Source organism: Tyto alba, unplaced genomic scaffold, assembly GCF_018691265.1.
Source record: "Tyto alba isolate M040663 unplaced genomic scaffold, T.alba_DEE_v4.0 Super-Scaffold_20, whole genome shotgun sequence".
NCBI lineage: Eukaryota > Metazoa > Chordata > Aves > Strigiformes > Tytonidae > Tyto > Tyto alba.
In genome coordinates this window covers 9,895,717-9,923,658 of record NW_024881283.1, presented here as the reverse complement: position 1 = coordinate 9,923,658, position 27,942 = coordinate 9,895,717, and the positions used below count along the sequence as shown (strand labels likewise).

At 56.0% G+C, this 27,942-nt stretch overlaps 1 protein-coding gene across 3 annotated transcripts; it reads right to left on the bottom strand.

Moving 5' to 3' along the window:
* Nucleotides 1-76: 76 nt before the first annotated feature.
* LOC104361524 (protein argonaute-1) lies at nt 77-27,312 on the bottom strand. Of its 3 annotated transcripts, XR_006165446.1 has the most exons (20): nt 27,194-27,312; nt 18,081-18,264; nt 17,255-17,375; nt 16,942-17,123; nt 16,526-16,662; nt 16,264-16,398; nt 15,880-15,967; nt 14,006-14,153; nt 13,554-13,673; nt 12,593-12,715; nt 11,991-12,124; nt 10,527-10,711; nt 10,196-10,355; nt 9,812-9,902; nt 7,573-7,767; nt 7,321-7,455; nt 6,322-6,423; nt 5,285-5,484; nt 3,836-4,318; nt 77-2,275 (listed from the first exon to the last, which is right to left on the bottom strand). XR_006165446.1 is itself a non-coding variant. In XM_042793930.1 (19 exons), exons 1-19 carry the CDS (start codon nt 27,216-27,218, stop codon nt 4,210-4,212), a joined length of 2,574 nt encoding a protein of 857 aa, XP_042649864.1. In that variant the 5' UTR covers nt 27,219-27,312; the 3' UTR covers nt 77-4,209. The 3 variants fall into 3 exon arrangements, 2 of the variants coding, with proteins under 2 accessions (XP_042649864.1, XP_042649865.1); XM_042793930.1 differs by having other exon boundaries at nt 77-4,318; XM_042793931.1 differs by lacking the exon at nt 27,194-27,312 and having other exon boundaries at nt 77-4,318; nt 18,076-18,205.
* Between the last annotated feature and the right edge of the window lie 630 nt (nt 27,313-27,942).

The window sequence follows — 27,942 nt, the reverse complement described above, 5'->3', positions numbered from 1 at the left end:
GCCCTTCTCGAGCGAGCAGGCAGGACAACGCCTGTACCTTCCCCACGCAATCTGACTCAGGAGTGTCACCCCAACATATTCACATTGCTTTTATTTAGGTCTTCTGCCAACAGTTACAGGGTAACAGACACTTGGGACTGCAAAGTCAAAGTTGCAAGCAAAAATCAGGACCAAAGCAAAAAAAAAAAAAAAATTAAAAAAAAAAATCCACAAAGGCAATCAAATCAAATATAAATACAATGTTCTGGAGCTCTTTAATCATACCGTTTCCTTTAATAAAGAGGTGGTTATGATCTTACAGTATTTTCTTTTGGCCTAATCCAAGGATTTTATTACTCTTTACCAGTCTTAATTCCACGCATACAAAAAAAAAAAATTGATATTCAACCTTTAAAATATAAGCCATATTTTCTTAATAAAATAAGTTTTGTGCTGCTGCTTGTTTAGTAAGTACTGTACATCAACTGTTCACGTCTATTTAACAAATGGACCATACAGAGTTCAAGCTAAAGCAAAAAAAAAAAAACCACAAGAAAAATAACAACCCAAAGAGTGTCTTGTAAACACCCCATGTACAGTTCAACACTTGCTCGTATAAAGGAGGTATGAAAGGGGCTAGAAATTGAACACAAAAGCACTGGAGTCCCGTAAATTTTCTTTCACAACTATTGAAGTGCAAATCACTCTAGGCAAGATATGAATTTCACTTGTTTATTGCTGTCCTGCTGTCTGGCTTCCCTTCCTGAAAGAATCACATTCTTTTATTTCACACTCAATTTTCCAAGAAGAAAACCTTCCGCGAGGCAACGTTGAACGCTTGGGCTTTTTGACACTACGACATCAAGTCGAACGCCTGCGAATCCCAGAACACCCCGACCGCCCCTGGAAGCTCTGGGGTGAGGGCTGCTCTGCCCTCGCCCCCGCTACGTTCACATAGGAGACAAGGGAAACAAACAGCATTCAACAACTGACGGGTAAATGAAAGTCATTCCTCTTCCCACAAAACTGCATGCACCTGGCGATGTTTCCAGTTGCAGAAGGAACACGTGCGCACGGAGAAGGCAGAGACTCGGGAGCCATTCGGGATGTCCGTGGGGGGTTTGTGGCTAACTACAAATCCTGATATGTATCTGGGTTAACACCTATCCGCTATGGGTAGCAAAATGCACAGCACCTCAACATGCAGTTATTCGTTTGCATCTCGGACAAGAAAAGGGTAGAAATGCTGAATGCTGGAGCCGCGTAGAAGGTACGGTGCATAGTCCATTATACAAAACATGCGGGTAACTCAAACCCCTTCTAAATTTCTTCAAAATGGAAACAGGGTTTAAAGGGCACAGCAGCTAACGAGTTTGGCTTTTTTATTTATTCAAAACCATGAAAACCCAACGCAGACGGTGAAGTAAGGGCAGAACACGATCTGCAAGTCAACAGCTGAGAGTTTCAGAAGCTGTGAAGCTTTTGTGTAGTTAAAATTGCTGTTAAAAGTAGGTGCTACATCAGCGAGTCTTCATTCATAGTTTTCTATGAACAGCCACCTTACAAATGAGTGCAAATCTTAAAGGTCCATTTTACATTTCAAGTCTCAAGGTTAAAAAAAATTGTTACAGAGCAACAAGCTGTTTCTGTAAATGCCCACACTATCTCTTTTCAAATGGTTAAAAATGGCACGTGCTATGCCACAGCTACTAAAAGACATTTCAGAATTCTAGACCCAACTAAAACACTAAAATAAAAACTAGAAACCAAAATACCTTTGCCCCTCGCTGCGGAACAGCAGCCAGGTGCTTCCCGTTGTTATGCTGGTGAACAAACTGATTTGCAGAGAGAACCTTGACCTTAACCCCAATTTTATTCTTAACGAGGGGCTTTCTAACACAAGGTGAGTGGGTACAGCCCCTCTGAGATCATCTTGCTTTCAACGAACACAAGCCCGAGTTCTGAGGATGAGATGGAGAGGTGCTGGATTTGTGTCACTATGCAGGCACTTGTGTATAGGAATGTAGGCTTCTCACGTTGACACTTAGTGTTGATGCATTCCCTACTCTCTAAAAGCCTTCCTAAGAGTTCACCACCCTACTGACCATGAATAGTTCCTGGTCTCCTCCCCGTCACCTTGCAGATATACAGCAGTGGAGGTTGACACAAGGTGCAAAGGAGAATATGAACCAAATACTGTCGTCTTGAGGAAAAAATAGGACTGTGCTAAACGTAGGATCTTCACAAGACATGACATCAGTGGGCTCAGCACTTAGTTTGCATAGCATATCGATGTCTTCATTTTTCACAAACACGTTGCCCAAAAAGAAAACGGGTAGAGTGAATTCCCGGTGCTAGGACAGATCAATGGGCCAACATGACCAATGAGGTTTTCATGAAGGCAAGGCAAATTTGAACGTCAGGAAGTACGAAACAAAAAGGTGTGCTTCTATCCACGCGTACTGACAAGGGGCAGTGCTTGTGGTGGGCCTGCCTTGGAAATCTGTTCACGTTTGGCAGTAAAATGGTAACAGAGCTCTTCCCTTTAAGAGCTTGGTAGGAGCACGCGCGTCATTTTTTCTCTCGAAGGAAGCGCTGTGCACACTTTCATATAAAAAAAACCCGGATAATCTGCCCACATGATATTGGTAATGAGTTGCTACTACTGCCCTGCTGTGCATAACGGTCATTCTGTGCAGCAAAATGAGTCTGAAAAGCAGTCACTATGGTACTGTTGGGAAAAAGGCTTTTTTCCTGTTACAAACACAAATCAGTAGGAGTTTCCCCCATGACAATAACAAGGATTTCATCGTTCTGACTAAGGAACAAATCTGGTGTGCTTTCAGAAGAAAAAAACCCTGTGCATGAGATCAGCGATACCATGACACAAAGAGCAGCATAACCTAGCAGCAGAGAGGGTGACAGTTTGGAGGTGCTGGAGTTGGGGTACGCGGTACTTCGGAAAGCAGCCGGCCCGGGCAGACCCGTGCCGAATGCACGGGGGAGCCGGGCCCGGAGGGGGACCCGGCGCTGCACGGGCTGCAGCTGGTAACACTCATCGGACAGGAAACGTTAGAAATCTCTGGTGTGAGCGCACAGCCTCAGGAAGTGCGGTGATGTAAACTCTGAGAATGTTAATGACTCGTGTATTTTGGCAACAGACTCAGTATCGTATAAAAATAATGTTCAGTAAAAAAATCCCGGTGTCCATCATAAAAATTCAGAAAAAAAAAAAAAAGAAAAAAAAAAAAGAAAAAAAAAAAATCGATAGCGATTTCTGTCCTCATGGGATGAAGATGCCCCCATTTGTCAGAAAGTTTTAAATAACAAGTAGTACATTGGAAACAAAAATGGGTCAGCAGCCATTAAACGTGTCCTATGTGAAAGTGCACATCTTTCAATGGAGTTTAACCACCATGAGGTCGTGATCTAACACAAACTGCAACTTAGGACCATAGAAATTAACTCCTTCCGATGGAAATATGGACCACCATCAAGACAAGATTACTATTTCCTTACAAGATTAAAAACATTGAAATTTTGCAGCATCATAGTAAGGCACTCACCCATGGAAAAGTCTGTGACTGTTGCTTCAAATGGCAGCAGCTAACTAGCTTTTAACACGAGGAAGACAGTTTTCAGTTCTGAGCTAAGTGCTAGGGTGCCTTACATTATATGGGGGGGAATTATTCGGGGGCGGGGAACTGTTAGTGTTAGAATTCTCCTATAAACTAGTTGTTTTTCCCCTCAACCCATTAAAGCATCTCATATTCTAAAATATTAGTTTTATAAATCTAGTCTTCTGTTTTAAGGCTCTAAAAATCCCCTCCCCCCAACCCCCACAAAAAATACCTACCAGCGCCTGGTGGGCAACGGAGGACCAAATCCGCCATTTCACAGTCAGGAGTCTATAGTATTGCATCTTAAAAATGAAAACCTGCTTCCGCCTCCTGGGAGTTTTATCCCTTCCTTGAATGCCTTCATGTGTTTGGTCAGGTCAAAATTTTGCAAAGCCAGAAAAATTAAAAAAATAATCATCAGTCTCTTCCAATACTACAAAGGTGTTGGATCTTTCTGTCCCGTGGTGCTGGTCTCCTGCCTCGAATTGACGCTGCCTGCCCTGCAGTGATTTCTCATTGGAAAAAAAACAAGGTGTCCCAATGCTTCCTTTTTTGTATGGCTCCTACAAATCTGAAAGCTTTCTTGAGTGAGGTAACAAAAGTTAGGCTTTCAAGCAAAGTACATGGTACGTAAAGTGTCCTGATGAACCTGCACAGCCTTCGCCAAGGCCTGGGGGTCTCTGCCGTTGCTCTGTCCAGATATATGGCTGCCCTCGCCACTGAAAATCAAGGAAATCACTGCATAATTATTTCGCATTTCCCCCCCAGGAATACTGAGAAACCCCCTTGGAGGCTGGGGCCCACGAGCACAGGAAGGCATCTCACCGCAGCGTACGGGGATGCTGCACGTGCCGGTGACTGTGCCTGGCACCTCGAGGTGGCTGGGAACGCTCAAACTCCCCAGGGATGCCCTTCCCGGGATGAGCTTGGGGGGGGGGGATTTCACCCTCCTTTATCCCCAGCTCCCCCTGGGCTGGGACCGAAGAGGATGCAGCTACGTGCTGGTCTCCCTGCCTGCAGCACTGCTCTGACACTGGCACTTTCAAACACCAAGGCAGGGTGCTCGTGCCCCCAGGGTGTACTGGAAAGTGTGGGACCTGGGCATGACGGACATGGAACAGAGTGAGGGGCGGATACTGACCTGGTTATGGCTGGGAGAGAGTTAATTTTCTTCCCAGTAGCTGGTATAGTCTTGTGTTCTGGATTCAGTATGAGGATAATGCTGATAACACACTGATGTTTTTAGTTATTGCTAGGCTTACCGCTAAGTCAAGGATTTTTCAGCTTCTCCTGCCCTGCCAGCAAGAAGGCTGGAGGGGGCACAAGAAGCAGGGAGGGAGCAGAGCCAGGACAACTGGCCCCAGCTGGGATTCCCCAGGCCATATGACATCATGCCCAGTATATAAACTGGAGGGAGTTGGCCGGGAGAGGTGGATCACTGCTCGGGGACTGGCTGGGCACCGGTCAGCAGGTGCTGACCAATTGCATTGTGCATCACTTATCTTTCTTGGGTTTGATTTCACTCTCTTTTTATCTTCCTTTTCATTACAATTATTATTATTACGGAGTGAGCGAGTGGCTGCGTGGTGCTTAGTGGCTGTCTGGGGTTAAACCACGCCGGTCCCAGGTGCTGGTGCCCCCCTGCCCAACCCTGGGCTCTGCCCCCCTGGGCAGAGCCCCCTCACCTGTCGTGCTCCTTGTCCACGAGATGGTACCGCGCTCTGAACGCCACGAGCCGGGCGTAGTACGCTGGGGCTGGGATGGAGACCGAGCGGGTGCAGCGCACGTAGGTATGGCACAGCTGGTACGTGAGGATCTGCAGCTCATCCGCGGTGAACCGGTTGTCATCCCAGAGCACGTAGTAGTGGGATGGCCGGCTTGTACCCTGGGAAGGAGAGGGGACAGCGTGAGGGGTGCTGCCTGCACCCGGGTGCAGGCAACCACAGGCAGCTGCCTCGCAGCCTGACCACCCCCTCCCCGATCAAAACGAGCCGGCGGACAGCCTGGGCAGGACAGACGCCCATGCTGCCCGAATCTGAGAACCCCACGCGTGCACAGGCAGGGCGAGGCAGGAAAGCCCTTAGCACCGAGGTGCAAACCAGCATTAACGCCGCGCTGCCGCCCCCGGCTCCCGCCGCCACACAGCCCACTGCATCGCGTATCGCACCGGCTCCCCACCGACCCGGGCCACCCCCCGGCTGTCCTCGCAGGGGGAGAGGAAGCCAAAAAGCCTCCCTTGCGGAAGCAGCTGTAGATTCAATGAGTGCAATTTTTTCAGTACGGTTTCTGACTAATCTTGGCTGCCTGAAGAAAGGCAGCTGCAAAGCAAGCTGCCTGCTCCAGGGACGGCTGGCCCCAGCTCTCCCGCCCACGGCCAGACAACAGGTCCAAGCTGACAACCAGGCGTCCCAGAGAGCTCGGCACGCTCAGACACCAGCTGACAAGCTGCTGAACTGGCCACTCTGAAGGAGGAAAATCTCAGAGGAGAGATCTTTGGCTCCAGCAGAGAAACTAAGGATGTGCCACATAAAGCAGCAGCAGCAGCGCCGTCCTGGCACCTGCTCGCCAAACCACCGCAGCGGCAGCTCGGATCCAGTTGCCCACGTCTCTGGTGTTGGAGGGAGGCTACGACAGGGCCTGCTCAGATGCCCGACAGCACAATCTGTGACAACAGCCAAAGAAAAGCAGCAGCATCGCAACAGCCAGCTCGGCAGCGCGGTACCTGAATGCCTGCATGACTGCACAGGTAGAAGTCGAACTCAAAGGGGTGGGTGATATTTGTATCCACTGTTGTTCCTGCTGGGATGTTCCCGCTCTTCCCAATCTACAGGGAATAGAAAGAGAGATCCAAGCACTGCAGAGTTTGGTTATTTCCAGCTGCCCAGAGCACCGTCCGTAGCACACCTGCCCTGCACCAGGGCCACGGTGCAGGGTCCCCATCTCAGCATCTCACTTTGAGAGCACCATGCAGAGCCGCTCCCCGAGTGCCCGTCAAGGGGGGACAGAAGCAGCCCATCCTGCTCTGCTCCCTGCCCCAACAGGCTTGCTGGCATTTTCCGCAAGTATCAACACCAGGCGTGACATGGGGATAGAGCAAACAGCATCAGAAAGAAAGCAGGCAGGGTGAGGGCTGGGCACACGCCCATCCTACTGCAGAAATGAGGTTTAAGTGAGCAAAACTCCCGGGATCTCTGCAGAGTGTACACTAGAGTCTCCGCCATGAGGTACTGGGGCTTTTGCCCCCCGATCAAAAACTGTCCTCAGTTCCCAGGATTAAATCCTCATACTCTGGTAGAGCCAGAGTCTGGTTAGACTAGATCTAACCGCTAAATTTAGATCAAATCCAGGAAAAGCTAGAGCAATCAGTGCTACTGCACAGCGCACACGAACAAGCTGTGAGCAAGCAAGGGGTTTATTCATCCTGTCACGTCAGCGGCTACAGCTATCACCAAAACAACAGATGTTTTCAAGCTGACAGAGGCTATTTCAAGAGAGTCACCAGGATCATCAGCACCCAGTAACTCATAACAACAGCAAACAGCTGTCTGGGTTTCCAGAGGCAGCCTAATCCACACGGATGCGGGAGTCAACCGAGCAGCACGTTTCAGTCAAGAGAGCTCTGTGCCTGCCAGCAGTGAGCTCCCCCCTCGGCACAGTCAGGGCTGGCTCTTCCTAAAAGCCGGGGATGAATCAGCCGGCCCCGGCACCCCGCGGCACTCACCCTCTCGTTCTTGTCTGCACAGAAGAGACGGGTGTGATGCCTTTTCTGGACGACGATGTAGGTGATGCCAGGCTGGTAATCCTTTTCCAGTTTGATGCAGGCGTCTCGGATTGCTAGGAGCTCATAGTGAAGAATCTGGAGAGACAAGGGCAGGCAGAGTGAGGGGACACGCCGGCACCCAGCCGTCCCCGGGAACCCTAAGGGAACCCCGCGGGAGCCAGCGTAGCCAACAGGAATCCGAGGAGTCCTCACCTGTGGGAGCTGCCCCTCGGGAACGCCGTCGCGGTAGAAGATGATCCTGGTGGGTTTGAAGCGGGTGGATTTGTAGAACTGGATGAGGAGCTCCCTCACCATGTAGGACAAGTCCTCGATGATTTCCTGGCGAGGACGCTGCACGCGCACCGTGGCGCAGTACCGGCTGGGGTGGGCGTCCATGCTGCCCACAACCTGCAGCGACAGAGACGGGCCAGGCCCCCGCCTTACAACGGGAAGGACGGAGGGGACGTGGGATGTTCCCAGCCTCCACCAGCTTCCAACACGCAGAGCTGGCAGTGGGCAGAGCACCCGAGCTCACACATCAGGAGATGGGACAGCAAATACTGTACAGGCAAATAGTACCAAGACACCTCTGGTCGTGGCCACATCCTGGTTTCACACTCTGCTGTACCCTTTGCAGCTTCTATGGGAACTTCCAAGTGAGAAAACTTGGCCGGTGCCACTGAGCGATGCGGCTGTGGGGGCTGTTGCTGCTCTGCCCCCTCTCTGCTCCTCCTGCCCAGCAGTGGAGGGCTGAGCGGGGCTGCCCTTTCTGCCTGCCTAAGCCCTTCTCCCTCCATCCCTCGCTCAAGAAGCTTTTGGCTTCCACAAAGTACGGTGTTTACCCCAAACGCTGCTCTGCTGCTTCTGTCAGGGCAAGGACACCCCCAGGGTACAAGGACAACCCTGGAGACCCTCTGCCCAAAAGGTGACTGAACCAGGCCAACATCTGCACAGAGCGTCTGCCTGCACGGCGCCCCTGCACCTGCCCTGGCTGAGCCGCAGGCCGGGGAGCCGGCCCCGACGGCCGCGGTCGGTGCCGCCGCCTCCGGAGGACACGGCGCGGTTGAGTCACCGCGCGGCAGCCGTCGAGCGGGGAGTTCCCATCGCAACCGGGCGCTCCGGAGGGGAGACCTCAAAGACGTCAGGGCAAAGAGGCCGAGAGCAGCCGGGCTCGGCCGTGACGCAGGGCGGGGGGCACAGCGGTGAGTCACGGGCGTCAAATCGGATGGTGGCCCACGCTGGGAGACAAACGCCCGGCCGCTTCGCTGCACTGTGGCCAGCGGGGACCTCGCTGTGCGGGCCCACGTCCCCCTGGAACAGAGGGGAAGCACCGCACACCCCACATCCTCAGCAGCGTTGCGTCTGCTGCCCCTGCCCTCAGCAATGCTTTCACTTTTCCTTCGCAAACGGAGCTCTAGGGTTTGGGCTGCACCGCCAGAGCTGATGTGCACAACAGCAATGCTCCCTGTGGCTTCAGCCTCAGACCCCCTTCTACTGTCTAATTAACAACACACCAAGGACAAGATCTAGGCCATCCAAAGGCTCTACCCTTCTTCTCCCCTGCAGCTTCAAAAAAGCTTTCATAAAAATTAGGAAAAAACACCCCACAGTGGTCCTGCACAAAAAAACACAGAAGATGTTTTCAGAGGGGAAGTGCCGCCGCCAGGAAACAGACTGCTCTGTCCCACCCACACCTACAGCAAACAGCCAAAAGCATTTCCCAAGCCCTTCTAATTAAGAAAAAAACACTCCTCCAAAGACGCATTTCCATGCCAAGGAAAACCTGAGCTATGAGTCCTGGAAAGTTAAGAACTTAATAGGAAAATGCTGATGTGCTTAATTAAAACAGACACTACAAGAACCTGACACTCTCCTTTGCTGCAACGAGCACAAGGCAACGTCTTACAACCTGACGAAGGGCACAAGCTGCCGCCCAGCCTCACCAGCACGCGAGCAGCACTGCGCTCGATGGATGCTCTTTATTCATTTGAAGGCAAATCCTCCTCCCCCCAAAAGGCTCAGCAGAAGCCCGGTGACCCCAGTTTCTCCCCCATCTCCAAAACCCCAGCTCCCCGCCCTGGGGAAGGTCCCCCCCACGGCTGCCCCGAGGGACCGGGATGTGCAGGGATGAGTCCAGCAGCTCCCCACACCCCCTGCCCGACAGCGCTCGCGGGGGCCGGCACATCACGAGCCCCATCTGCTGGCAGCCGCCAGCTCTCCCGGCAGCTCCCCAAAACCGCAGCTCCTCTGCGGAGAGGCAGGAGGGAATCGGGGACCCACCGCCCCCGGGAGAGGGATCGAAACACCAGATGGGGCATGGGGTCAGCGTGAGAAGTGTCACGGTGGGGACAGTGGTGGCACAGCCCCTTTGTGGACACACAAGTCCCGTTTCAGCTCCTGCATCCCTGCAGGGCTCTCGGGCGCCGAGCCTGGCCCCAGACAGGGAACTTACAGCCGTTATGGAGGGCTTCTTCCCATCTCCTGCTGGGGGGTGAGTGACATCGGCCCCGAGGAAGATCACCGGCTGCTGAAAGACGGCAGAGCTGGTGGGAGAGAAGAGGAAGCAGCAGTCAGCCTTTTGGGGTCACGTCAGAGTGATGCAGAGCCCAGCGGAGGTGAGCAGATCACACAGAGGACATTTCCTGATCTCCGCGCTCCGGCCTGGGCACACTGACAGCTCATTACAAGGCAAGACACGCTGCAAACCCCCATTTCAAACAGTTACTTTACGCGGCTGCCCACATGCCCCCTCTTCCCCAGGTAAAGCCAGGCAGGCAGCACCACGAGGGACCTGGGAAATAGCCCCAAAAGCTCAAGAGGGAGCAGCCGTACGAACCGCTGGTGAGGCACAAGGATGTTGTTGATCCCGCCAAGTTTGACGTTGATCTTGAGGCAGAGGTTGGAAAGGGTCTGCGGGGAGGTTTTCACCACGTTCTTGACCTGGACGCACTGCGTGGCCATTCCCAGGAGGGTGTCCCCAACGCGCTTCACCTCGGCTGCGGCAGAGGAGGCAGGTGAACACACAGGCAATCAGCAACACACCGCTTCCAGCGGCATCCTCGGAAACAGGGAGAGAAATCACGGCAAGAGGAGCAGAGCCAGCCCTGTTGAGTGAGAGCAAAGCCCCTCTTCTCTCCTCTCCCCACTCGCCCCTGCCCCAGACTCACCATACACCGGTGTTTTCCCTGGCAGGATGACAATGATGAGCTGGAGCCCTGAATAGGTGTTCTTGAGGTGTCGAAACATGGGCTCCACACTGTCTGCACCCTGGGCGTATTTGCAGAAACAGGGCTGGCCTTGGATCGGCATCCCTGCGTCTTTGGAGATCTTGCGCAGCTGGTCCGTAAAGTTCCTGTGCCCGGGGGGAGAAGCGTTCAGCCCGGAGCCCTTCCGCAGGGCAGCTCTGCCGCGCACCCCGGCCACCCAGCGAGAGGGGACCCGTGGCGGGAGTGCTGCGGCACAGGGCAGAGCTGGGGACAGCACATCACCGTGTCCGTGGTTTCACAGCAACCCAGCAAGCACGCGGCACGGGAAACGCAAACCCAACACATGTTAGAGCTGAACCATCCCCTCTCAGTACCCTCTTACCCGGGTACTGACTCCTCCTGGAGAGTGACGGAGCTGTGAGCCGTTCTCCCTTAGAAAGCTGGAGAAGGGGGGAGCAGACCTGCTTGATTTCCAGATGATTTGCAAAGCTGATGCAAGCCTTCACTTACCAAACCGGACAAAGTGCTCAGCCACACTCTGGATTTTTGGATTGCCAAGGATAAACTTGATGCAGGGAGAGGCAGAGGGAGCTGGGGTTCCCAGCTCTGCCCCGAAGGGAACACAAGAGGAGCGCGGTGTCACTCCCACCTCCACCCAGTTTCTGCAAACGTAGAAGCTTTGAGCTGCTCCAAAGCATCCCAAATGTTAGCTGTGCCAAACACCCAGAGAGGCACAAAAAATCCTCGTCTCAGTGCACCCACTCTTGGTCAGGAGAAAACTGAGTCCCCGGCAGAATCCAAAACCAAGGTGACTATTTCCCTAAATCAGATAAACTGTCCCCACTCTGTGTCGCTTTGCTACCGAAGCAGAGAACCTCTAAGCATCCAAAGCTTTTCAGAAATCTTAAGACTTCTCTGTAATAAAACCCCATGGTGAGTTAGGATTTCTCCTACATGAATTATATTACTTCAAAATGGGTATTGGGGAAACTTTTAATTAGGTATCCCTCACAACCCCATCTCTCTGAGGAGATTCAGCTGAGAGGAGTCCAACACAGCTTTAGGGCTGGCAGTTATCAGATCACAGTACTGCAGCTACCTGATGCAAAATGCAGATCGAGGAGAGCCTGACTGTCAGCTCACATGTGCTGGAGTGCCGATGCGCTCACGCCAACCTGGCAGGCTTGGCGATGGCTCAGGGACTGTCTGCAGCCAGGATAAACAGTCAGGCACTCTGGGTAAACTAACAGAAACAAGACTGAACACCCGAGTCCGAACCCGGATCAAATTTGTCCCACGAGCAAGCCAGATCCAGTGTTAACGATGCAGGATGTGCAGAGCCAGGCTGGGAGCAGCAGGGTGGCTGCACCACGAGCCACGGCTCCCCCACGTCGTCCCACCCACGCGGGCTGCCCCTTTCCTTACTTCAGCACCTCCTCTCGACACTGCTTCTGCGGGGCAAAGCAAGCAATCGCCCAGACTTTGATCTCAATGCCGTTGTAGAACTGCTTCCCTCGCATGTCCCACACGCCTTGGTTGGGAGTTGCAATGGCCCGGTTCTGCAAGGCAAACAGATGGTCAGAGCGCTGCCGCGTCCTGCCCGGCCCCACGCCGGCAGCCCCTGGGGAGCACAACCACGGCACGTGGGGGTGCTCCCCACCGCAAAGCCGCGCGCCCTCGCCGGAGCCAACTCCCTGCGCGGCCAGGGTCTGCCGCAGCGTGTGGCGACGGGCGATTCGGAAGCTCAGCTCCTCAAAGGTGATGGAAAATTCACCCAAGCTGCCTTAACCCTGAGCATCCCTCTCCCCTTCGCCTTGTCTTTTTGTCACTGAATGATGCTTGGCTACGACTTCCAGAAGAGGTATATCGCAAAAAAACCCAAACCCAAGGCACTGTGATAAAAAATACCGGCTCTAACCTACAGTCCTGAAGGTAGCATACGTTTTGATCAGAATCAGCGTTTTCTGGTGTGAAAGCATCTCCCTGCACAACGCAGCTCAGCCCCCGGGCAGCGCAGCCCTGCTTACCCTGCCTCCGTACTGCAGGATGGGCGCCGGCAGGACCCTCCCCGTCACCTCCGTCATGTCATCCTTCACCTTGATCCCAAACTCCTGAATGTACGGATCCAGGTTGTAGCTGGCGTTCTTCATCTGCAGAGGGAAGGACGGGCCACAGGAGGGAGTGAGACCAACAGCTGCATCCCAGCAGCTTCAGCTGGCCGGGAAACACGGGCACCGAAAGTCATGTTCTCTACAGAGCTGGCGTCCTCTCCGTACGGGGAGGGCAAGCGGTTCAGCTCAAAGCCCCAAACCCTGTTCTCCAAACTGACCCACGGGGGACCTGGTTTTTGAACACACTGACCAACGCAACCGAGAGCTGAGCCTGCTCCTGAGATTTAAGGCTCCAATGGGAAAGTTCAGACTGACAAGTTATCAGGAGTCTCAGAACAAGTATCAAATGCCCCCAGCTTCAAAAGCCCAGAGACGGCAGGTTGGGGAAGAACAGCACCATTAACCAGCTCCTGCCCAGCCACTGGCAGCGCTGGGTGCCCCTGGCTCGCCCCAGGCTGACCTGCAGACAGAGTTTCTGTACCGCAGCCCCACAACGCACAGTCCCCACATACACCCAGAGCCAGGGTCATTTCTCTAATTTGTTTTCCTATTTTTAGTTCCAGCTCCCTTCGGGTCAGGTTCCATTAGCGTGAAGACCTGAATTTGCTGCACATGAGTTTCCACAGTCACTTTGAGCTGGGCTCCTCTATGCATGACACTCCTCTACATCCATGACACACACATGGGCATTTCTGACTGGGGATTCAGTGAGAAGAGGGGGATAAAACCGAGCCATTAACCCCACCAGCATCTTCTCTCCAGTGCAGAGCAGCTGAGGAGCAGAACCACAGCAAGGTTCACCATGGACACGATGCTGTAACCTGCCATAAGAGCCACAGCCCTGACACCGTCCCTCCCAGGGACTCGTGCCACGTACCAGGCGACTAATTTCCTCCTGTCTGTCTGGGGCAGACCTGGCTGTTGCTTTTATCATGGTTGACGTTTGATTGTCTGTGAGCTTCTTGATGCACCGCTGGCCTGCCACGATGTTGCACACCTGCACGGCAGGGGAGAGACAGCAGCTATGTGTTAGTGACAGGCGAGACACAGGGGACCATGGCTGAGCTGCCCCGTGGGCACGGCACTCAGGCCCTGCAGCCAGCCCCAATCCAGAGGTGCTGAGCCTGCAGCTGCAGGAAAACGGCATTTTTACTGCATGGTCTCCTCCCTCCCTTATTAGAAGCGGCACTGGCCAGGTCAACAATGAGGTAACTAGTGCCCACGACACATTAGCTGCAGAATATTGTCATGCATCTGCCAGCAAAGGCCACCTGCCTTTGCATGGTGCCCAAAAGCCGGGACACCGAGCAGTGCAGAGCCAACACTCACCTCCAAGGGCAGGTACGTGTGCTTCTGCTCCTGGCCAACCTGGAGACAGGGTAGGTGGGGGTATTTCAGCTGCAGGTTGTATTTCTGCTTGAAGTACTGAGCCACTGTGCACTCCACTGTCTGACCGCTCTCCAGCTGCAGGGGAAACCTGGCAGAGACAGGACATGAAGGATGCACCTACTCAAAACAGAGACTTCCACGCCTCAAGCACTACTTTGGCTGGGAAGAGGGAACTGGCAGGCTCCCACAAAAGAAAATAAAAAGCACAACAGTGGTATTTTCAGAAATTGAGTCAGGAATACTCTGACCCCAGTGTGGGACTGAGGTCCCTAAATAAAGCTCTCCCTCACTAATCCAGCTAATCAGCACAAATGTTTATTGCAGGACATGCCACACATGCCACTGTCAGGTACATAAATACAGCACACTGGCACTCAGGAGGACTTCTGTGCTTGGTGCCCTCCCTGGGAGCCGAGCTGAGCTCCAGGGAAAGGTTAACCAGCCTCTCCCAGTATGGGGCAGTAGCTCTGGGATGGGCAGAGCATGGGGGGCAGGAGGGCTACATCTTCCTTCAAAACCACGGGGGAAAAAAATAAAAAAATAAACTTCCCAGTGGCAGGGCTAAGGGGTGCCGCACTGTCCATGGCCAGAGCATGTGATACCCAGCCTCACCCAGCACCAGCTGTTTCCAGCTCCATAAAGAGCTCCATGAAAATGAAAAATTGACTCGATATTCTTTATGGAGCCAAAATTAGACAGGTGAGCCAGCCCAACCGCCCTGGCGGGGCGTCGCGTTCCTCCTGTGCTCGCCAAGCCCCAGGGCTGGGACCCAAGGATGCTGGAGCACAGGGAAAGCGGGGTGCATGTGGTGACAGGTGCTTGAGCCCCAATGAGATACACCCGGAGATGGGGCTGTGCAATGAGGAAACGTGGTTGTGGTGAGGGAGGTACCCCTGCTTCAGGGGGGGCTCCGCAGCCTCACAGCACCAGCCGGAGCGGGCACTGCTGGTTTGGTATCGGGCAACAACTGGGAGGAGAGATTTTCTGCCAGTGCTTGGGTTGGGTACAGCACAAGCCAAAGTTTCTCGTCATTATTTTTTTTTTTTTTTTTTGACTAGTTGACAAAATTTCTGGGAATATTGCAGAAACCTGAGGGGCAGATGGCCTGAAAAACATTCCCCGCCCCTACACCCAGGTTCACTCTGTGAGCACCCAGCCAAAAGCTCAAGCACAGCCCCTCCTGCCCGAGCACTGTCCCCACCGCTGCCAGCACGGGGAGGGCAGCAGGGTCCGCCTGCTCCCCTCCCAGTCTCTGCACTGAACCCCACTTTGCTTCTAAGCCTCCCTGGGGGCAATTCCCAGGGCAAACCCCAGCGATGAGCCCTGGAAACACCAGTGGGCTGTGGCACCCAACAGCTTGGTGCTGAGGGCACCACCTCCATGAGGGGCTGTGGGGAGCAGGGCAGCCCCCCAACAGAGAGGGGTGCCCAGGCCCAGCCTGCTCCCAGGGATATGCAAATAATTTCAAGGCAGGGAATCGCTTTATCCCCTGACAAAGCTTCTGCTTTGGCAGCATCTATTTTAAGAAAGAAGAAAACCAAACTCGGAGGTAAAAACTAGGACAATTCCTGGCATGTTAGCTCCCGCCTGCTGCAGTGTGCTGCTTGCCAGACAAAGCATCCTCTGCACTCCCACCCTGCCCTGCATCCCGCTCACGACACGGAGCCGCACGAGCCGCTGTGGAGCACGAACACATCTCCTTCTGCCACCACAGGTCGGAGTTTCCCTGCCCAGCTCTCCCTAACAACACCAGCAGTTGCTAAAAGGGAGAACAGCTCAGGTTTTTTCCAAGGGCATCTTCCCACCCGCCTTACGTCTGGTGGCTGGCCGGCCGCCTGGTAACGTTACACACGCGGTATTTCCTCTTCATCTGCCCGCAGTGGGTAACCTCCACTTTCAGACCTGATGTGAGACAGGGAGACACAGCAGAGTCACTGGTAAAGGTGGGAGCGACTCCCCTTCGCCCAGTTTCCCTAGGAGGCCACTAACACCTGCCTTAAATCACTAATTGTTGGCAGAGCAGGTATGCTTGCAGCGAAGTGCGCAAGGGAGGCAAGAGCAGCCCAGGAGACATTTTAAATGTGCAAGACCTGTGCCCCGCACCTCGCTGCAGGGGCTGGCTCAGAGACAAGCCACGGTTGGTGTCTGGGGAATCACCGGCTGGGGCCGGGTCCCCCAGCACTCCCCGGGGGCTCTACCTTTGATCTCCTTGGTGAAACGCACTCTCTGCGAGTCCGTCAGGGGCTTTGGCTGCTCGTCGATGTTCCGGATGTCCAGCACCTCGCACATGAACTCGATTACGGGCTGGGCTTTGTAGAAGGCGGTGGCCGACACTGCGGGACAGATACCACGATGCGTCTCTGCTCTCGCCCAGCAGACAGACCTGCCTCAAGAGCCGGCTGGATCCGGCCTCCACAAACAACACCCAGCCCCTCCACTCCAGTGTGAAAAATACGTCACCATCAATGTTGAGCATCATCTTCCACATGGCAGGCCTGACCGACTGGTGGAAACCGAACCAGACCTCCCTGCCGCCTCCCAGGGGGTGGTAATAACCTTCAGGGGGGGAGAAAAAGGAGCGGCCCACAGGAGTGTACCTGAAAAAAATAAGAAAATTAATACTTGGATCATTCTTTTCCCATACACCTTTTTACATTCATGCCTGTAGTGTTTAAAACACATTTCTACAGTACGTTAGAACTGTCAGAGCTAACTTATGGCAAGCATACAAAGCCTTCACTGACAGTGCAGTTGGAAAGGCTACAGCAAATTCCTGTTAGAAAACGGCATCAAACAGCACAGGCCAGCCCCACTGGCAGTGACTGTGAAGCACCCCCAGCCCCTCCGAGCCGCCGCTCGTCCCGCGACACAGGTACCTCATGGAAGCCAGGTGCCTCATGGCAACATCCAACGCCTGGACAGACTCCAGGGGGACAGGGATCTGCCCGCTGACCAGGGCCTCGTGCAGCATGCGCCAGCTCACGATGGCCATCCATTTGATGGAGACCTTAAATATCCTGTCCTTGCCTTCCCCTGGGATCGTCACCTCGAAGTCAACCTGGGTGCAGAAGGGAGGGAAGCGATCATGGCACCCCCGCAGGTGCAGGGGCAGGTGGTTGTTTTTAGCTGGTCCTTCCCAGGCAGGAGGCAGGTCGTGCTGCCTGCACGGGGCTCGCTGCCCACTCTTACCCGCTCGTTTCCAATGGGTAAGGCCGTGACAGTGTAAATGTTCTTCTTCCCATCGTAGACCGGCTTTCGGTCGCCGAAGATCTGCGGTTTGAAGTGTTGCACCATGTACTCCACGACTTCCCTACGCAGGCAAGCAGGGAAAGAAAGAGGAGCAGGGGGAGAGAAGGGCGAGGTTCGTTTTGCCGGTTTCTTTACAACCTGACACCTTCTACGACCTGCCTGGTCCCCAGCCTCCCTCCCCAGGGGCACTTCTGAGCCGCAGGGCACCAGAGAGCAGAGCCGAGTTACCCGCACCGGGCAGGAGGGCCCCCGGGCAAGTAGCCAGGCGCCTTGCCCTGCAGCTCAGTACATCGGCTTCGGCAGAACCGGAGCTGGCCGCAGACCTGCCGCGCGTGCCGGGGGGGCGAGGGGGAGCGACTCGCTGCCCGCAGCCACCAAAAGCATCTGCAGCATCTGCTCACCGGCCTTCGGGGCGCAGAGCTATCCAGGCTGCCAGGGCAGCGAGCAGGACGCCAAAAAGAAAAACAAAGAAAAGAAAAGTACACGATGGCCCGAGGTCTAGGGCTTGCTATTTTTAAAGATGGGATTGTTGCCAAAATAGCACAGCTGCTTTGAAGAAGCAGGGGACTGTGCTGAGGTTCAGGACCTCCGGGGCTGTCAGGAACCGGCGCTGCTGCACAAACACGGCTGGTGGGGTCCAGCCACCCCTGTCACCATGTCACTCTGATGGCTTCCACTGGTGACAACAGACACTGGCACTTATGGAGCCTCCACCAGGAAACTGGAAGCAGGGAACGAGCGCCAAAACCTCTAATACTTGCCTTACCTGTTGACTCTGCGTGGACATTTGTCGGGTTTGATATCCACTTCATAATGATACACATCAATCTTGGGAATGTCCACTTCAAAGTAGTTGGCCAAGAGCTTGATGGGCTTCCCAACAGTTCCTATCCCGGGCCGACGTGGCGCTTGAAACACCTGCTGCAACGGTGGCAGGTATGCGCCTGCAGCTGCGGGGCGAGAAAACGCATCAGGAGGGCTGGGAGAAACCCCGTGCCCAGAAAGACAGATGACGCAGAGTCACAGCGCTCTCCGTCACAGCATCCCGAACTGGGAGGTCTCCCACCACTCACGCTCTTCCAGGAGGCGGCGGTAGCAGAATTCGGACCAGCACAGCTGGAAGCAACTTCCCTGGGCACCATCCGGCAAGCGCCAGCACAGCCACCAAAGGGCAGCGCCAAACCCTCGCCCCGCTGTGCCACCATCAGCTGTGCCCGTGTCAGACCATCCACTGGCAGGTAAATAATCTCTGCCTTAGGGAAAGGAACTCATTCGGGGCCACGCACGGCAGCACTACAGACCTTTGGGGGACAAGGGACTCCCACCACCCGTCCCCACCATGGGCACAGCCACCTCCTGGCATTCACCGCGACACCCGTAACCCAGTTCCCTGACCAGATGCAGGGACAGAAGGCCACATTCAGCTCTCCTGACACCGAAGGACAGGTTGTACCTAATGCCCACATTAAAAGAGCTCTGAAAGCACCCGCTACACCACCGCAAACCTGCGCTTCAACTTCTGTTTCACCCAAGAAATGCTGCAATATGCAAACAGCTAGAATGGCGGCAAGAAACTCTCCAGCCCTGGTTTTACAAAGCAAGTAGAGCCTCGTATCTGTGCCGAGAGCTCGCCACAGGTCTGCAGCAGCAACCTTCGCCTGAAGCGTGCGGGAGACATCGGCACGCTGAATTAGTGAAGATACACTCAGACCAAGGCCAGCCCTGCAAGGGCTGTGGTGTCTTTTTATTGTCCATCCCTTTCCTGGCTCACACCGTAGGAAACCCTCCGGAACATCTCTCCAGGCATTCCCAGCATCCCATCCTGCAGGGATGCTGTTTGCTGACCAACAAGTGCAGAGAGGGCCGAGCATCGCCTGCACGGCAGGGACGGCCACATCAAAGCCGACCCGTGCTGGGCTCTGGTGTGCAGAGCACTTTGTTGTAAGGGCAGCTCCAAAAATAGCCGAGCTCTGACAGCTCCCCAGCACTGAGCAGGAGGCAGCTCTGGACTTGCTGAGTTGAGGAGTGAGGAGAAATGGAACGCTGTTGTGAGCCCCAAAGAAGGAAGCACCCATTTAAAGCTGCCAGGGGGCTTTGCCAGGCAGAGAGCAGTTTCACCCATTCCATCTGCCAGCTGTTGCCTGGTGGATACACTTTACCCCCACCTCCACGCAGTTTCCACCAGCTCTGCAGCTCATGGAACACCCGGGGCTGGTTTTAGCAGGGAAGGGGTTTGCAGGCACACGCTGCCCCCGCGCCAGGGCTGGGGTGGTCCTGCTGCAGGGAGCTCAGCCAGGACACCCCGGCAGCACAGGCAGCCTTTGTCCCTCTGATTTACAAGCCAGCGCCGGCACAATGGGGAGGCTCAGCCCGGCGGGAGGAGGCGAGGGACGACGTCTGCTCCGGGGAGAGAAATACGGCCCCGCTGAGACACCCGGGACTTCTGCTGGAGGAGAAGTGAGGAGCCGGCAGCAGCCCCAGGGCCTGGCGTGGCACAGGCTACGGCAGCCCCGGCTCCACTGGCACAGAGCTGCAGCTTTGCCCTTCTCCAGGGGCATGCAAGTCCCTGGATAATCCCTCAGCAGGGACCTGCAGACACTTGTGTTTGCCCTCCATCCTCCAGCAAATTTTGACTCGCTGTCGGAGGCAGGATGCCACAAGAAACAGGAAACACGTTATTGCATCTGCACTACGCGATTATTTAACTGCTAGATTTTGCAGGATAACAGCTCCCTTTGGTTTTATACTGGTTATTAACGAAGGTGTTTCAAACTCCAAGTCACAGGATAACTCACATCCCAGTACCTGAACTTTCCTTTTATCCTTAACCCCTCCCCAAGGTAATTCTCAACTGCTGTTCAGCAAAAAAACCCCAAACAACAGTGACATCAGTAAGAAAGGCTAACTCCAGGGAAGTGGCTGATAAAAAACAGAGAAAATTAAAAACACTTTGATGAAAACCTCCTATGAATTGTGAGAGGTAGTGGAAAAAAAGTCAATCCCAAATCCCGACTTCAAGCAGCATGTACCCCAAACCCATAAAGAAGGAAGTACCAGTTTTTCCCAAAGCCCATCACACAGACTTACTGGTGAAGATGCACAATGGGCACCAGTGCACGGCCTCGGGACTGAGCCACATTTCTGAACTGACAGCACCCTTGGACTCAACAGTATCTTCAAATATTGCCAAAGCAGCATTCAACACCACCGAGCGCTCACTGAAGCGAGATCTGCCCTTCCTGCCCAGTTCCCACTTTGCCCATCTCCACTTATCCCACTTTGTATCTTCTGCTTTGTTCCTCAGACCCCGTGAGGTCTCGGCCAGCTGGGCTGGGTGCAGGGAGCGCAGCGCATGGATATTCGGAGCGCTCCATCTGGGTGGCCAACTGTCCAAGTCGCCCCCAAACAGTGTCCCAGCTCCAATTTAGGTTCCTGAACACATGGTGCTCTTAGCACCCCTTGCTTCCATCCACTTCCTTTTAAAATTCAAATTTCAATTCCAGGCTAAAAATACCAGAAGCAGAAAAACAGAAGAGAAGCAAACTAAGCTTCAAATTTGCTTTTTACTTTTGCATCCCATCACTGCAAGACTTTTCCTGCTGATGGAAGGCCACCGCACCACAGGACACCAAGGGGATGGGATGACCTTTGCGAGCGTCCAGGGACCAAACTGCGACCTTAACTTGTGCAAAATCAACCTCTGCTCTTGCTTCTGCCCTGCGGCGGGAGCCTGGGAGCCCCAAAATCTGCTGGGAGTCCCAAGCCTGGGGCTAACCTGGCCCCAGCACCTCCTCGGAGAAGGCGGCATGGGACTTTTAGCAGTCTGATGAGCAAGATGGGGATCTCAGAGGCCGCCGCGGGGCTCGGACCCCCCCAAGCACTTGCAGCTGCCCGGGGCAGGGCGGCTGCCAGCACCCTGAGACAAACGGCTGCACCGCGCTCCAGGGGCAGCTCGTTTTAAGAAACTGATTTTCAGATGAGCTACTCGCCGTGTAATTCATGTCTCCACATGACAAACATTTCTTGGCAATCTCCAGCTACCTGGCTGCAAGCTGATGCATTTTTAAATCATGGTTTACAATCAAAGAGGTATTTGCCAGCGCTGCTGGAGCCTCCGGTCCCTGCTCTGCCTTTCGAGTGAGAAACTGCTCAGCTCACTTACAAGACCTGCCGGAGGGCGGCAGCTCCCCGCTGCCTCCCCTGCAACCACATCAAGGCCAGCACCCGCGGTTTCTCTTCTTCTGGCCCTTCTCACCCCTGAGATGACCCCGGCAGCCGTGCGTGAGCAGGACGGCATCCCCGTGTGCCCACGGTGTCCCCGTGGATGCAGAGGACGCCGGGCAGCAGCCACAGCTCGGCAGGTGCCGGAGAGGAGCCAAAGCAGGTTTGGGGCTGGCAGGAGCTGTGCTGCCAAGGGGAGGCCCAATGGTCCTGCACCCATCGCACAACCCCGGCACCACCCTGGTCAACCCGAAAACAACGCTTTGCCACACACACCCTCCCACCGGAGAATCACCAGATGCTTTATGAACATAAAACCTCGCAATTAGGATCATGAATCACAGATGAAGGATTCAGCCTCCAGCAACGCAAAAGTTGGCTCCAGAGTTTGATGTGAAGCACAAGATACTGCAAACGCATGGTAATATAAATGGGCAGCCTGGCTGGAAGGAGCAGCGCCGCGGCGGCAGGGAGACGCTCTGCAAAGACCAGGGTGGGACACCAGACCAGCATCGGGGATGGGAAAGTTCACCCCTGGGCTGACTCAGAGGGTTTTATTTTGGTGTCCTTGAATGCGATGAGCCGGAGCAGCCGCCCCGGCAGCCCAGCCCCAGGCTCACACCGCCCGCCCAGAGCTCACCCAGCAAAGCGGGGAGCGATAATGACTTTTTCTTTCTAAATTACTTTGAGATCCAAAGATTTTTAAAAAGCCATTATCTGCCAGTGCCTGTGCACGGCCGGGTGCAGTGGTGCCTACCCAGGACATGGTTATTTATAAGAGTGGTGACACGGGGGCAGCCAGAACAGGGAGGGGGATCAGGGGCGACACTTGGCACCCGAGGGAGCTGCGGCATCCAGCACCTTCGGCGTGCAAGACGTGCTCTCATTTGGCCTTGGCTGCTTTGGCCCAGGCAGGAGAGACCCCAAAGCTCTTTGGTGAACACACAGGCTGGGCTCACTCCTTCCCACACCATGTTCCTGCTCTGGGGTGCTCAGGGACTCCCCACAATTTGCCTCAATGTGAATCCTCCCGAAAGCCACGCTCTGCCTGGCTCGGAGGACGCTGTGCCAGGGAACCCCAGGCAGCGCGACGTGGCATCCCCGGGCACCTTGTGCCTACAGGCTCGGAGCAGCAGAAAAGGGGCCAGCGACGAAACATGCTGGTTCCCCTTTCGTAGAAGCAGCCTCGTTAAAACACAACCCAAACCGCCCGGTGACAGGGGGGCTTCTGCATACCTCGACTCTCCATGGCGAAGCTGCACAGGCTCCCACTTTGTCATGTAAATGCAGGCGCCCCGGGCCAGGGGCTGGAGGGCGAGTGTTGTTCCTGCAGCACAATGCGGCCAGTGAGCGGGATGAAATCCGCCTGCCATTATAAATTCAGCGGCCCGCGAGAAATCACAGACTTTCGCACACAAAAGCCGTGCCCTGGGGGACGCGCCGGCGGCGGGAGCATCGCGGCCACCGCCACCCCTCCGCCGGGTGCGCGGGAAGCACCGGCGGGCAGAGACTGCGGTGAGGACAGCACCGTCAAGGTGAAAGTCCATTTGGGATAATTAGCACTGGAATATGCTTTGTTTCCATTATTTATTGTAACAGCTGGGGAACACGATCCGCTGCCCAACAGCTGCCTGCGCCCCGGCAAAGCCGCCGGTGGGACAGCATGAAATTACCATGTCATTTAAATCCTCTCCAGCGCCGCATTCAGCCAAGGGGCCGCGGGAACGGGGCCGAGACAAAAGGGAGTTTTATTGCGGCGGCGGGTCCGCGACAGCCCCCTCCCTGCACACCCGGCCCCACCAAAATACAGCCGGGAATCAGAGAGGAGCAAGCCGGGCTGCAGCATGCCAAACGCCAGACACACAGCATGGTCTGTCCTCACCCTGAGCCACCTCCCACTCTAAACCAACCCCAGAAGCCCCCCATGGAAGCAAACCCCCCCCCAGTCAGGAGGCAAAGCAAGTGGCAGCACCAGCAGGAAAGGCAACTGCTGGCAGGGTGAGCAATTGGCTTTCCCAGTCGCCAGGCTCAACTTCTTCAAAACCGCCAGCTCTAAGCAGCGAGCGACACCGTCCAACAAAGCCCAGACTTCAAAAAGCACCATCTCATCTCTGCCAACCCAGACATCGCACCCGCCGCCTGCTCCTTCCCGAGTCGCCGTGAGCACAACCAGGTTCACGTAGCTGCAGCCGCTTTTCAGTTCCACACTAAACTGGGTTTAAGCAGATCACACCCACGCAGGGCAGAGGCTGCAGCCATCGACGTGCAGTGTTAAACCCATCCCGTGCACCAGAGCCCATCTTCTGAGGGAAAGTCTGAGCTGTCCAAGCGCTGCTCCTGCCCCGTGTTACGGTGGTTGCTTTCAAGAAATGCAGCAAGACGGGCTCTAATCTGTTTTACTACGGTATTTACTTCTGAAAGCAGTTTAGTTCTTTGCATCCTTGATACTAAGCGCAAAGTGCTGCAAAGGGCATCATTGTACCACGTCAAACCTCAGCTTTCCGCTTGGAAATCACAGGAGACAAACTCTTAGTGTCAAGTTAAAACCTGTCCTGATGCTGCCGCAGACAAGGCCGGTGTCCCCGCACCCCGGGCTGGGCCAGAGAGCGAACCTGCGGATGTTGTGATGGAAGAAACAGCAGCAGGAGCATCGCCACCTCCACCACACCCGTTCTCAGGGATTGTAAATCAGCTGCTTCAGGGAGAGCGGCGCGGTGGTGCCAGCGGCACGGACATGGCTCGACCCACGGTGACATGAGCCAACCCACAAGGGTCTTGCTGAGCCAGCCCTGGCTGCCCAGCGGCTCCGTGTCCCCCTTTTCGATCCCTGCGCTGGGGTGTGCGAAGCACCAGGCACCACGAGTGCTACCACCTCTGCCAGACGCACCGGGTGGCTCGTCTGGACTGTGTCACCGCAAGCCCAGGGTCCCCACTAACAGCACCCGGACCGGGCAAAGGCTGACACCCCTCCTGCCTGCCCCACAGGGTCTCACGCTGCTCCCAGACTTTCCAGCCAGCAGCCAGGGACGCGCAGAGCTGGGAGCTGCAGACAAAGGCAGTCCCCAGCGCCGGAGGGGACAGGACAAAGGCAACACCGGCTCCTCTCCACGTCCCTTCGCGTCCCCGCGCTGGGTGTGCCATGCCGAGGGCAGCCGCTGGCCGGGGGCTCCCGGTGAGGAGGTTAAAACCCGCACGAGCTCTGCCACAGATCACCCTGCCGAAAGAGCAGTGCTTTTCTGCCTGATTTGGCTTCCTTTTAGCGTCTGCCATCTTAATAACATGTCCCTGTTTTGTTCTTCCTGGGGTTTAGAAAGCGGCTGCAGAAAGTGTTTAGAGATAAATCATACTGTGCCGTGTCCCCAGGCAAGGTGCTTCTCCCGGCTTTGTTTCTTGGTATAATCCTGTCCCAGAAACAGGCATGTGTGATTTCATGTTTCCTGAAGATAAAGAGATCCAACAGACGGAACAGCTTTGGGGTTTTTACAGGGTTTAGCACAGGAAGACAACAGTTAAGATTAACAGCTTTTAGGAAGTTTGTGAGGGATAAAGAAAACTAAAAGTTGAGGGGAAATCGACTTCAGTTTGAAAAACTAGCACACGCGTACCTCCCCAGGCAGTGCCTGCGGGTCAGAAGGTGTCCCAGCTTCCCCTGCCGCCTTTCCAGGCATCTTCACGTTGGGCACATCCAGGCACACGCTGTATTTCTTCTTTATTACCCTGGCAGGTCACAGCCCAGCATTGTTTAAGCTCGTACACGATGCTCAGGCCCATAGCCAGGCTCTGTCGGCAGGCAAAGGGATGCTAAGGCAGGGCGGGATCCGCGGTGGCTCCTGTGACATGGGGTGAATGTCTCCCCTGCACACAAGGTGACCCGGGCAGGCGCATACGTCCCCCAGCCAGATTTAGGGAGGAAAGGAGAAACTCCCAAGAGCACAGCATCAGAGCCCTGCTCCCAGCGCAGCCCCCACTGCCCTGGGGACCCCTGCATCATCAGCGGGACTGAAACCCAAACCCAACCCCCTGAGCGTGGCCCCATCCCATCCCAGAGATTGTTTTAAAGTACCTTAACAGAATTAGTTAAGGCTGGAGGGTACGGGCACACTGGAGGCGTTATCTGCATCACCCCGAGTCGCCAGCAAAGCCCGCGACGCCCCCGTGCAGCTGCCAAATCACGGCTTCCAGAGGCCAATAAATCAGCCCCAAACACAAAGCGCCAGCAGCCAGAAGGTAACACAGACATGAAGAGGTGTCCGTGCCACACTTAAAATTAAATACCACAAGGAAGGACCAAAGTTTGATTGTAAATGTGCAGCGGTTTTACGTCAAAGTCTCACCACGCCACTGCGTTACAGCGGTTAGCAAACTTGCCAGCACGAGAGCCACAAAAGGGCAGCAGTCCTCGGTCCCTGCCGCTCCCTCCCCTCCTCCTGCCTTGTTTTAGGCACCAAAACCCTTCTGCGACTTAGAGCAGCCCAAGTTTGCGATGCTCACGCCAGGCACGGGAGCGAGCGGCTGCCGACACGACGGCCGGGAGGGTGAGTTTTGGGGAGCGATTCTCCAACCCCCCACAGAGCAGGCCGGCGTGAAGGGGCCTGGGCTGAAAGTGCCTTCAGCTATGGAGGTGGAGGTGAGGGGACGCAGGGGGTACGGGGTGACTCTGGAGCTCAGCTCCCCCCCCACACACACACCCCAGCCCCTTGCCGTGCACAGCCCTGACCCCGCGCGTGCCCCGGCGTGGGGAGAGGAGCCGCTTCGTGCTGTCACGGCGCGCAGCATCGCCGGCCCCACGCCAGCTCCCAGCCTGAACCCCAAAACATCGCGCTGGGGGGGGGGGGGACACACAACAGGGGGGATGGGGAGCCAGGGGGATGATGCTGATGCTGATGCTGCTCCTCCGTGCAAAAACGGGCCCTTGGCGCAGCGCTCGCGCCGCGCTTTGGGGACACCCCCCACGTTCCCAGCCCGGCAGCCAGACACGTCCCCCCAGCCCCGCATCCCAACCCTGGGGGTGCTCTGCCCCGCACGGGCCCCCCTGCCGCCCCCCAACCTTGCCCCCTGCCCTCGCACGGCTGCTGCTCCCCAGGGCACCCCGGGGGGGTCAGCCCTTCCTCGCTGCACACACACCCCCCCCCTCCAAAACTGAGCAGCCCTGCAGCCCCCCCCCCCCCCCCCCCTCGACACCCCCCAGCTCCCACGGGCGGGTTGCAGCCCCAGAGCCCCAGACAGGAGCGTTCCCCGCACCCCCCACTGCACAGCCACCACCCCAGCCCCCCCCGCCCGGTCTGCCCCCTCACCCACCATTGCTCGGACCCCCCCCCCCCCCCCCCACAACCCCCCAATACGCCACCGCAGGGTCCCCCCTCCCTTCCCACAGCGTAACCCCCCCGTTGCACATACCCCCACCCCCCACCCCCCCCCCCCGCCGCACATCCCTCCACCGCACGGCCCCCACCTCACAGCTCCCCGTTACAGACACCCCCAGCGGGGCTCCCCGGCCCCCGTTCCGCAGCCCCCGCCATGTCGCGCACTTCACAACCTCCCTCAGCACACGGCCGCCGTTACACGCTCCTCACCCCCGCGGTGCGCACCCCCCCCCCCCCCCCCCCCCCCCCCCCCACACACACACACACACACACACCTCCCGCCGGCCGCCGCTACCTGCTCCCGAGGGTCCCGCTTCCATCCCATCCACGCCGGCGCCGCTCCGAGCCGGGGGCCGCGGGCAGGGGCCGGGGCCGGGCAGGGCCGGGGCCGGTGCTTCGCCGCCGCCCGCCGCAGCCGCCTCTCGCCGCGCCCCAGCGCGCACGCGCCGCCGCCGCCGCCCGGCCCCCGCGCCCAACAAAGGCGGCGCCCGCCCGGCCCGCCGCCATCTTGGGCCCGCGCGAGGCGGCGCGGCCGCTCGCGGTGCGTGTGGGGGACGGACGCGCGACACGCGCGCGACACGGCGCGACACGCGCGCGACACCGGGTGTTACCGAGACGGGGGGGGCCCTGAGGGACGGACGACCCCGAGCCGCAGCCCGGCAGCAGCGCAGCGTCCACCGCCCCGATTCAGCCCGGCCCTCAGCTCCACCACCAAAGATGTATTTTTTCCCCTTTTTCCGTATTTTTTTCCAGGCAGATGATGATGCAGCAGGGGAAATAGTGCTTGGAGTGGCAGCTTTTTTGTTAATTCTAAAGCCTCGCGGGCCAGGAGCTCCCCACAGCTCCGCTCCACCTAAACCCAGTGAAACTGGGCAGAATCATCCCGGTTTTCAGCATCTTTGTTAGACCTGCCCTCCCCAAGGCCTGCTCGCAAGTGGAAACACTGACCCTGGGGCACGACTTTGCTAAGTCAAAAACCCCAGGAGCATTGTTCCAAGACAACGCTAAACACAATGAGGTCTACGATCCTGCTCAGGATTGTGT

What these genes read in the sequence shown, in the direction of transcription:
- LOC104361524 (XM_042793930.1), bottom strand. Translation starts at nt 27,218, where the DNA reads ATGGAAGCGGGACCCTCGGGAGCAG. An exon ending in AGGCACCTGGCTTCCATGAG is followed by an intron (nt 16,663 to 16,941) that starts GTACCTGTGTCG and finishes TATTTTTTTCAG; the next exon opens with GTACACTCCTGTGGGCCGCT. An exon ending in GATGATGCTCAACATTGATG is followed by an intron (nt 16,399 to 16,525) that starts GTGACGTATTTT and finishes TCTGTCCCGCAG; the next exon opens with TGTCGGCCACCGCCTTCTAC.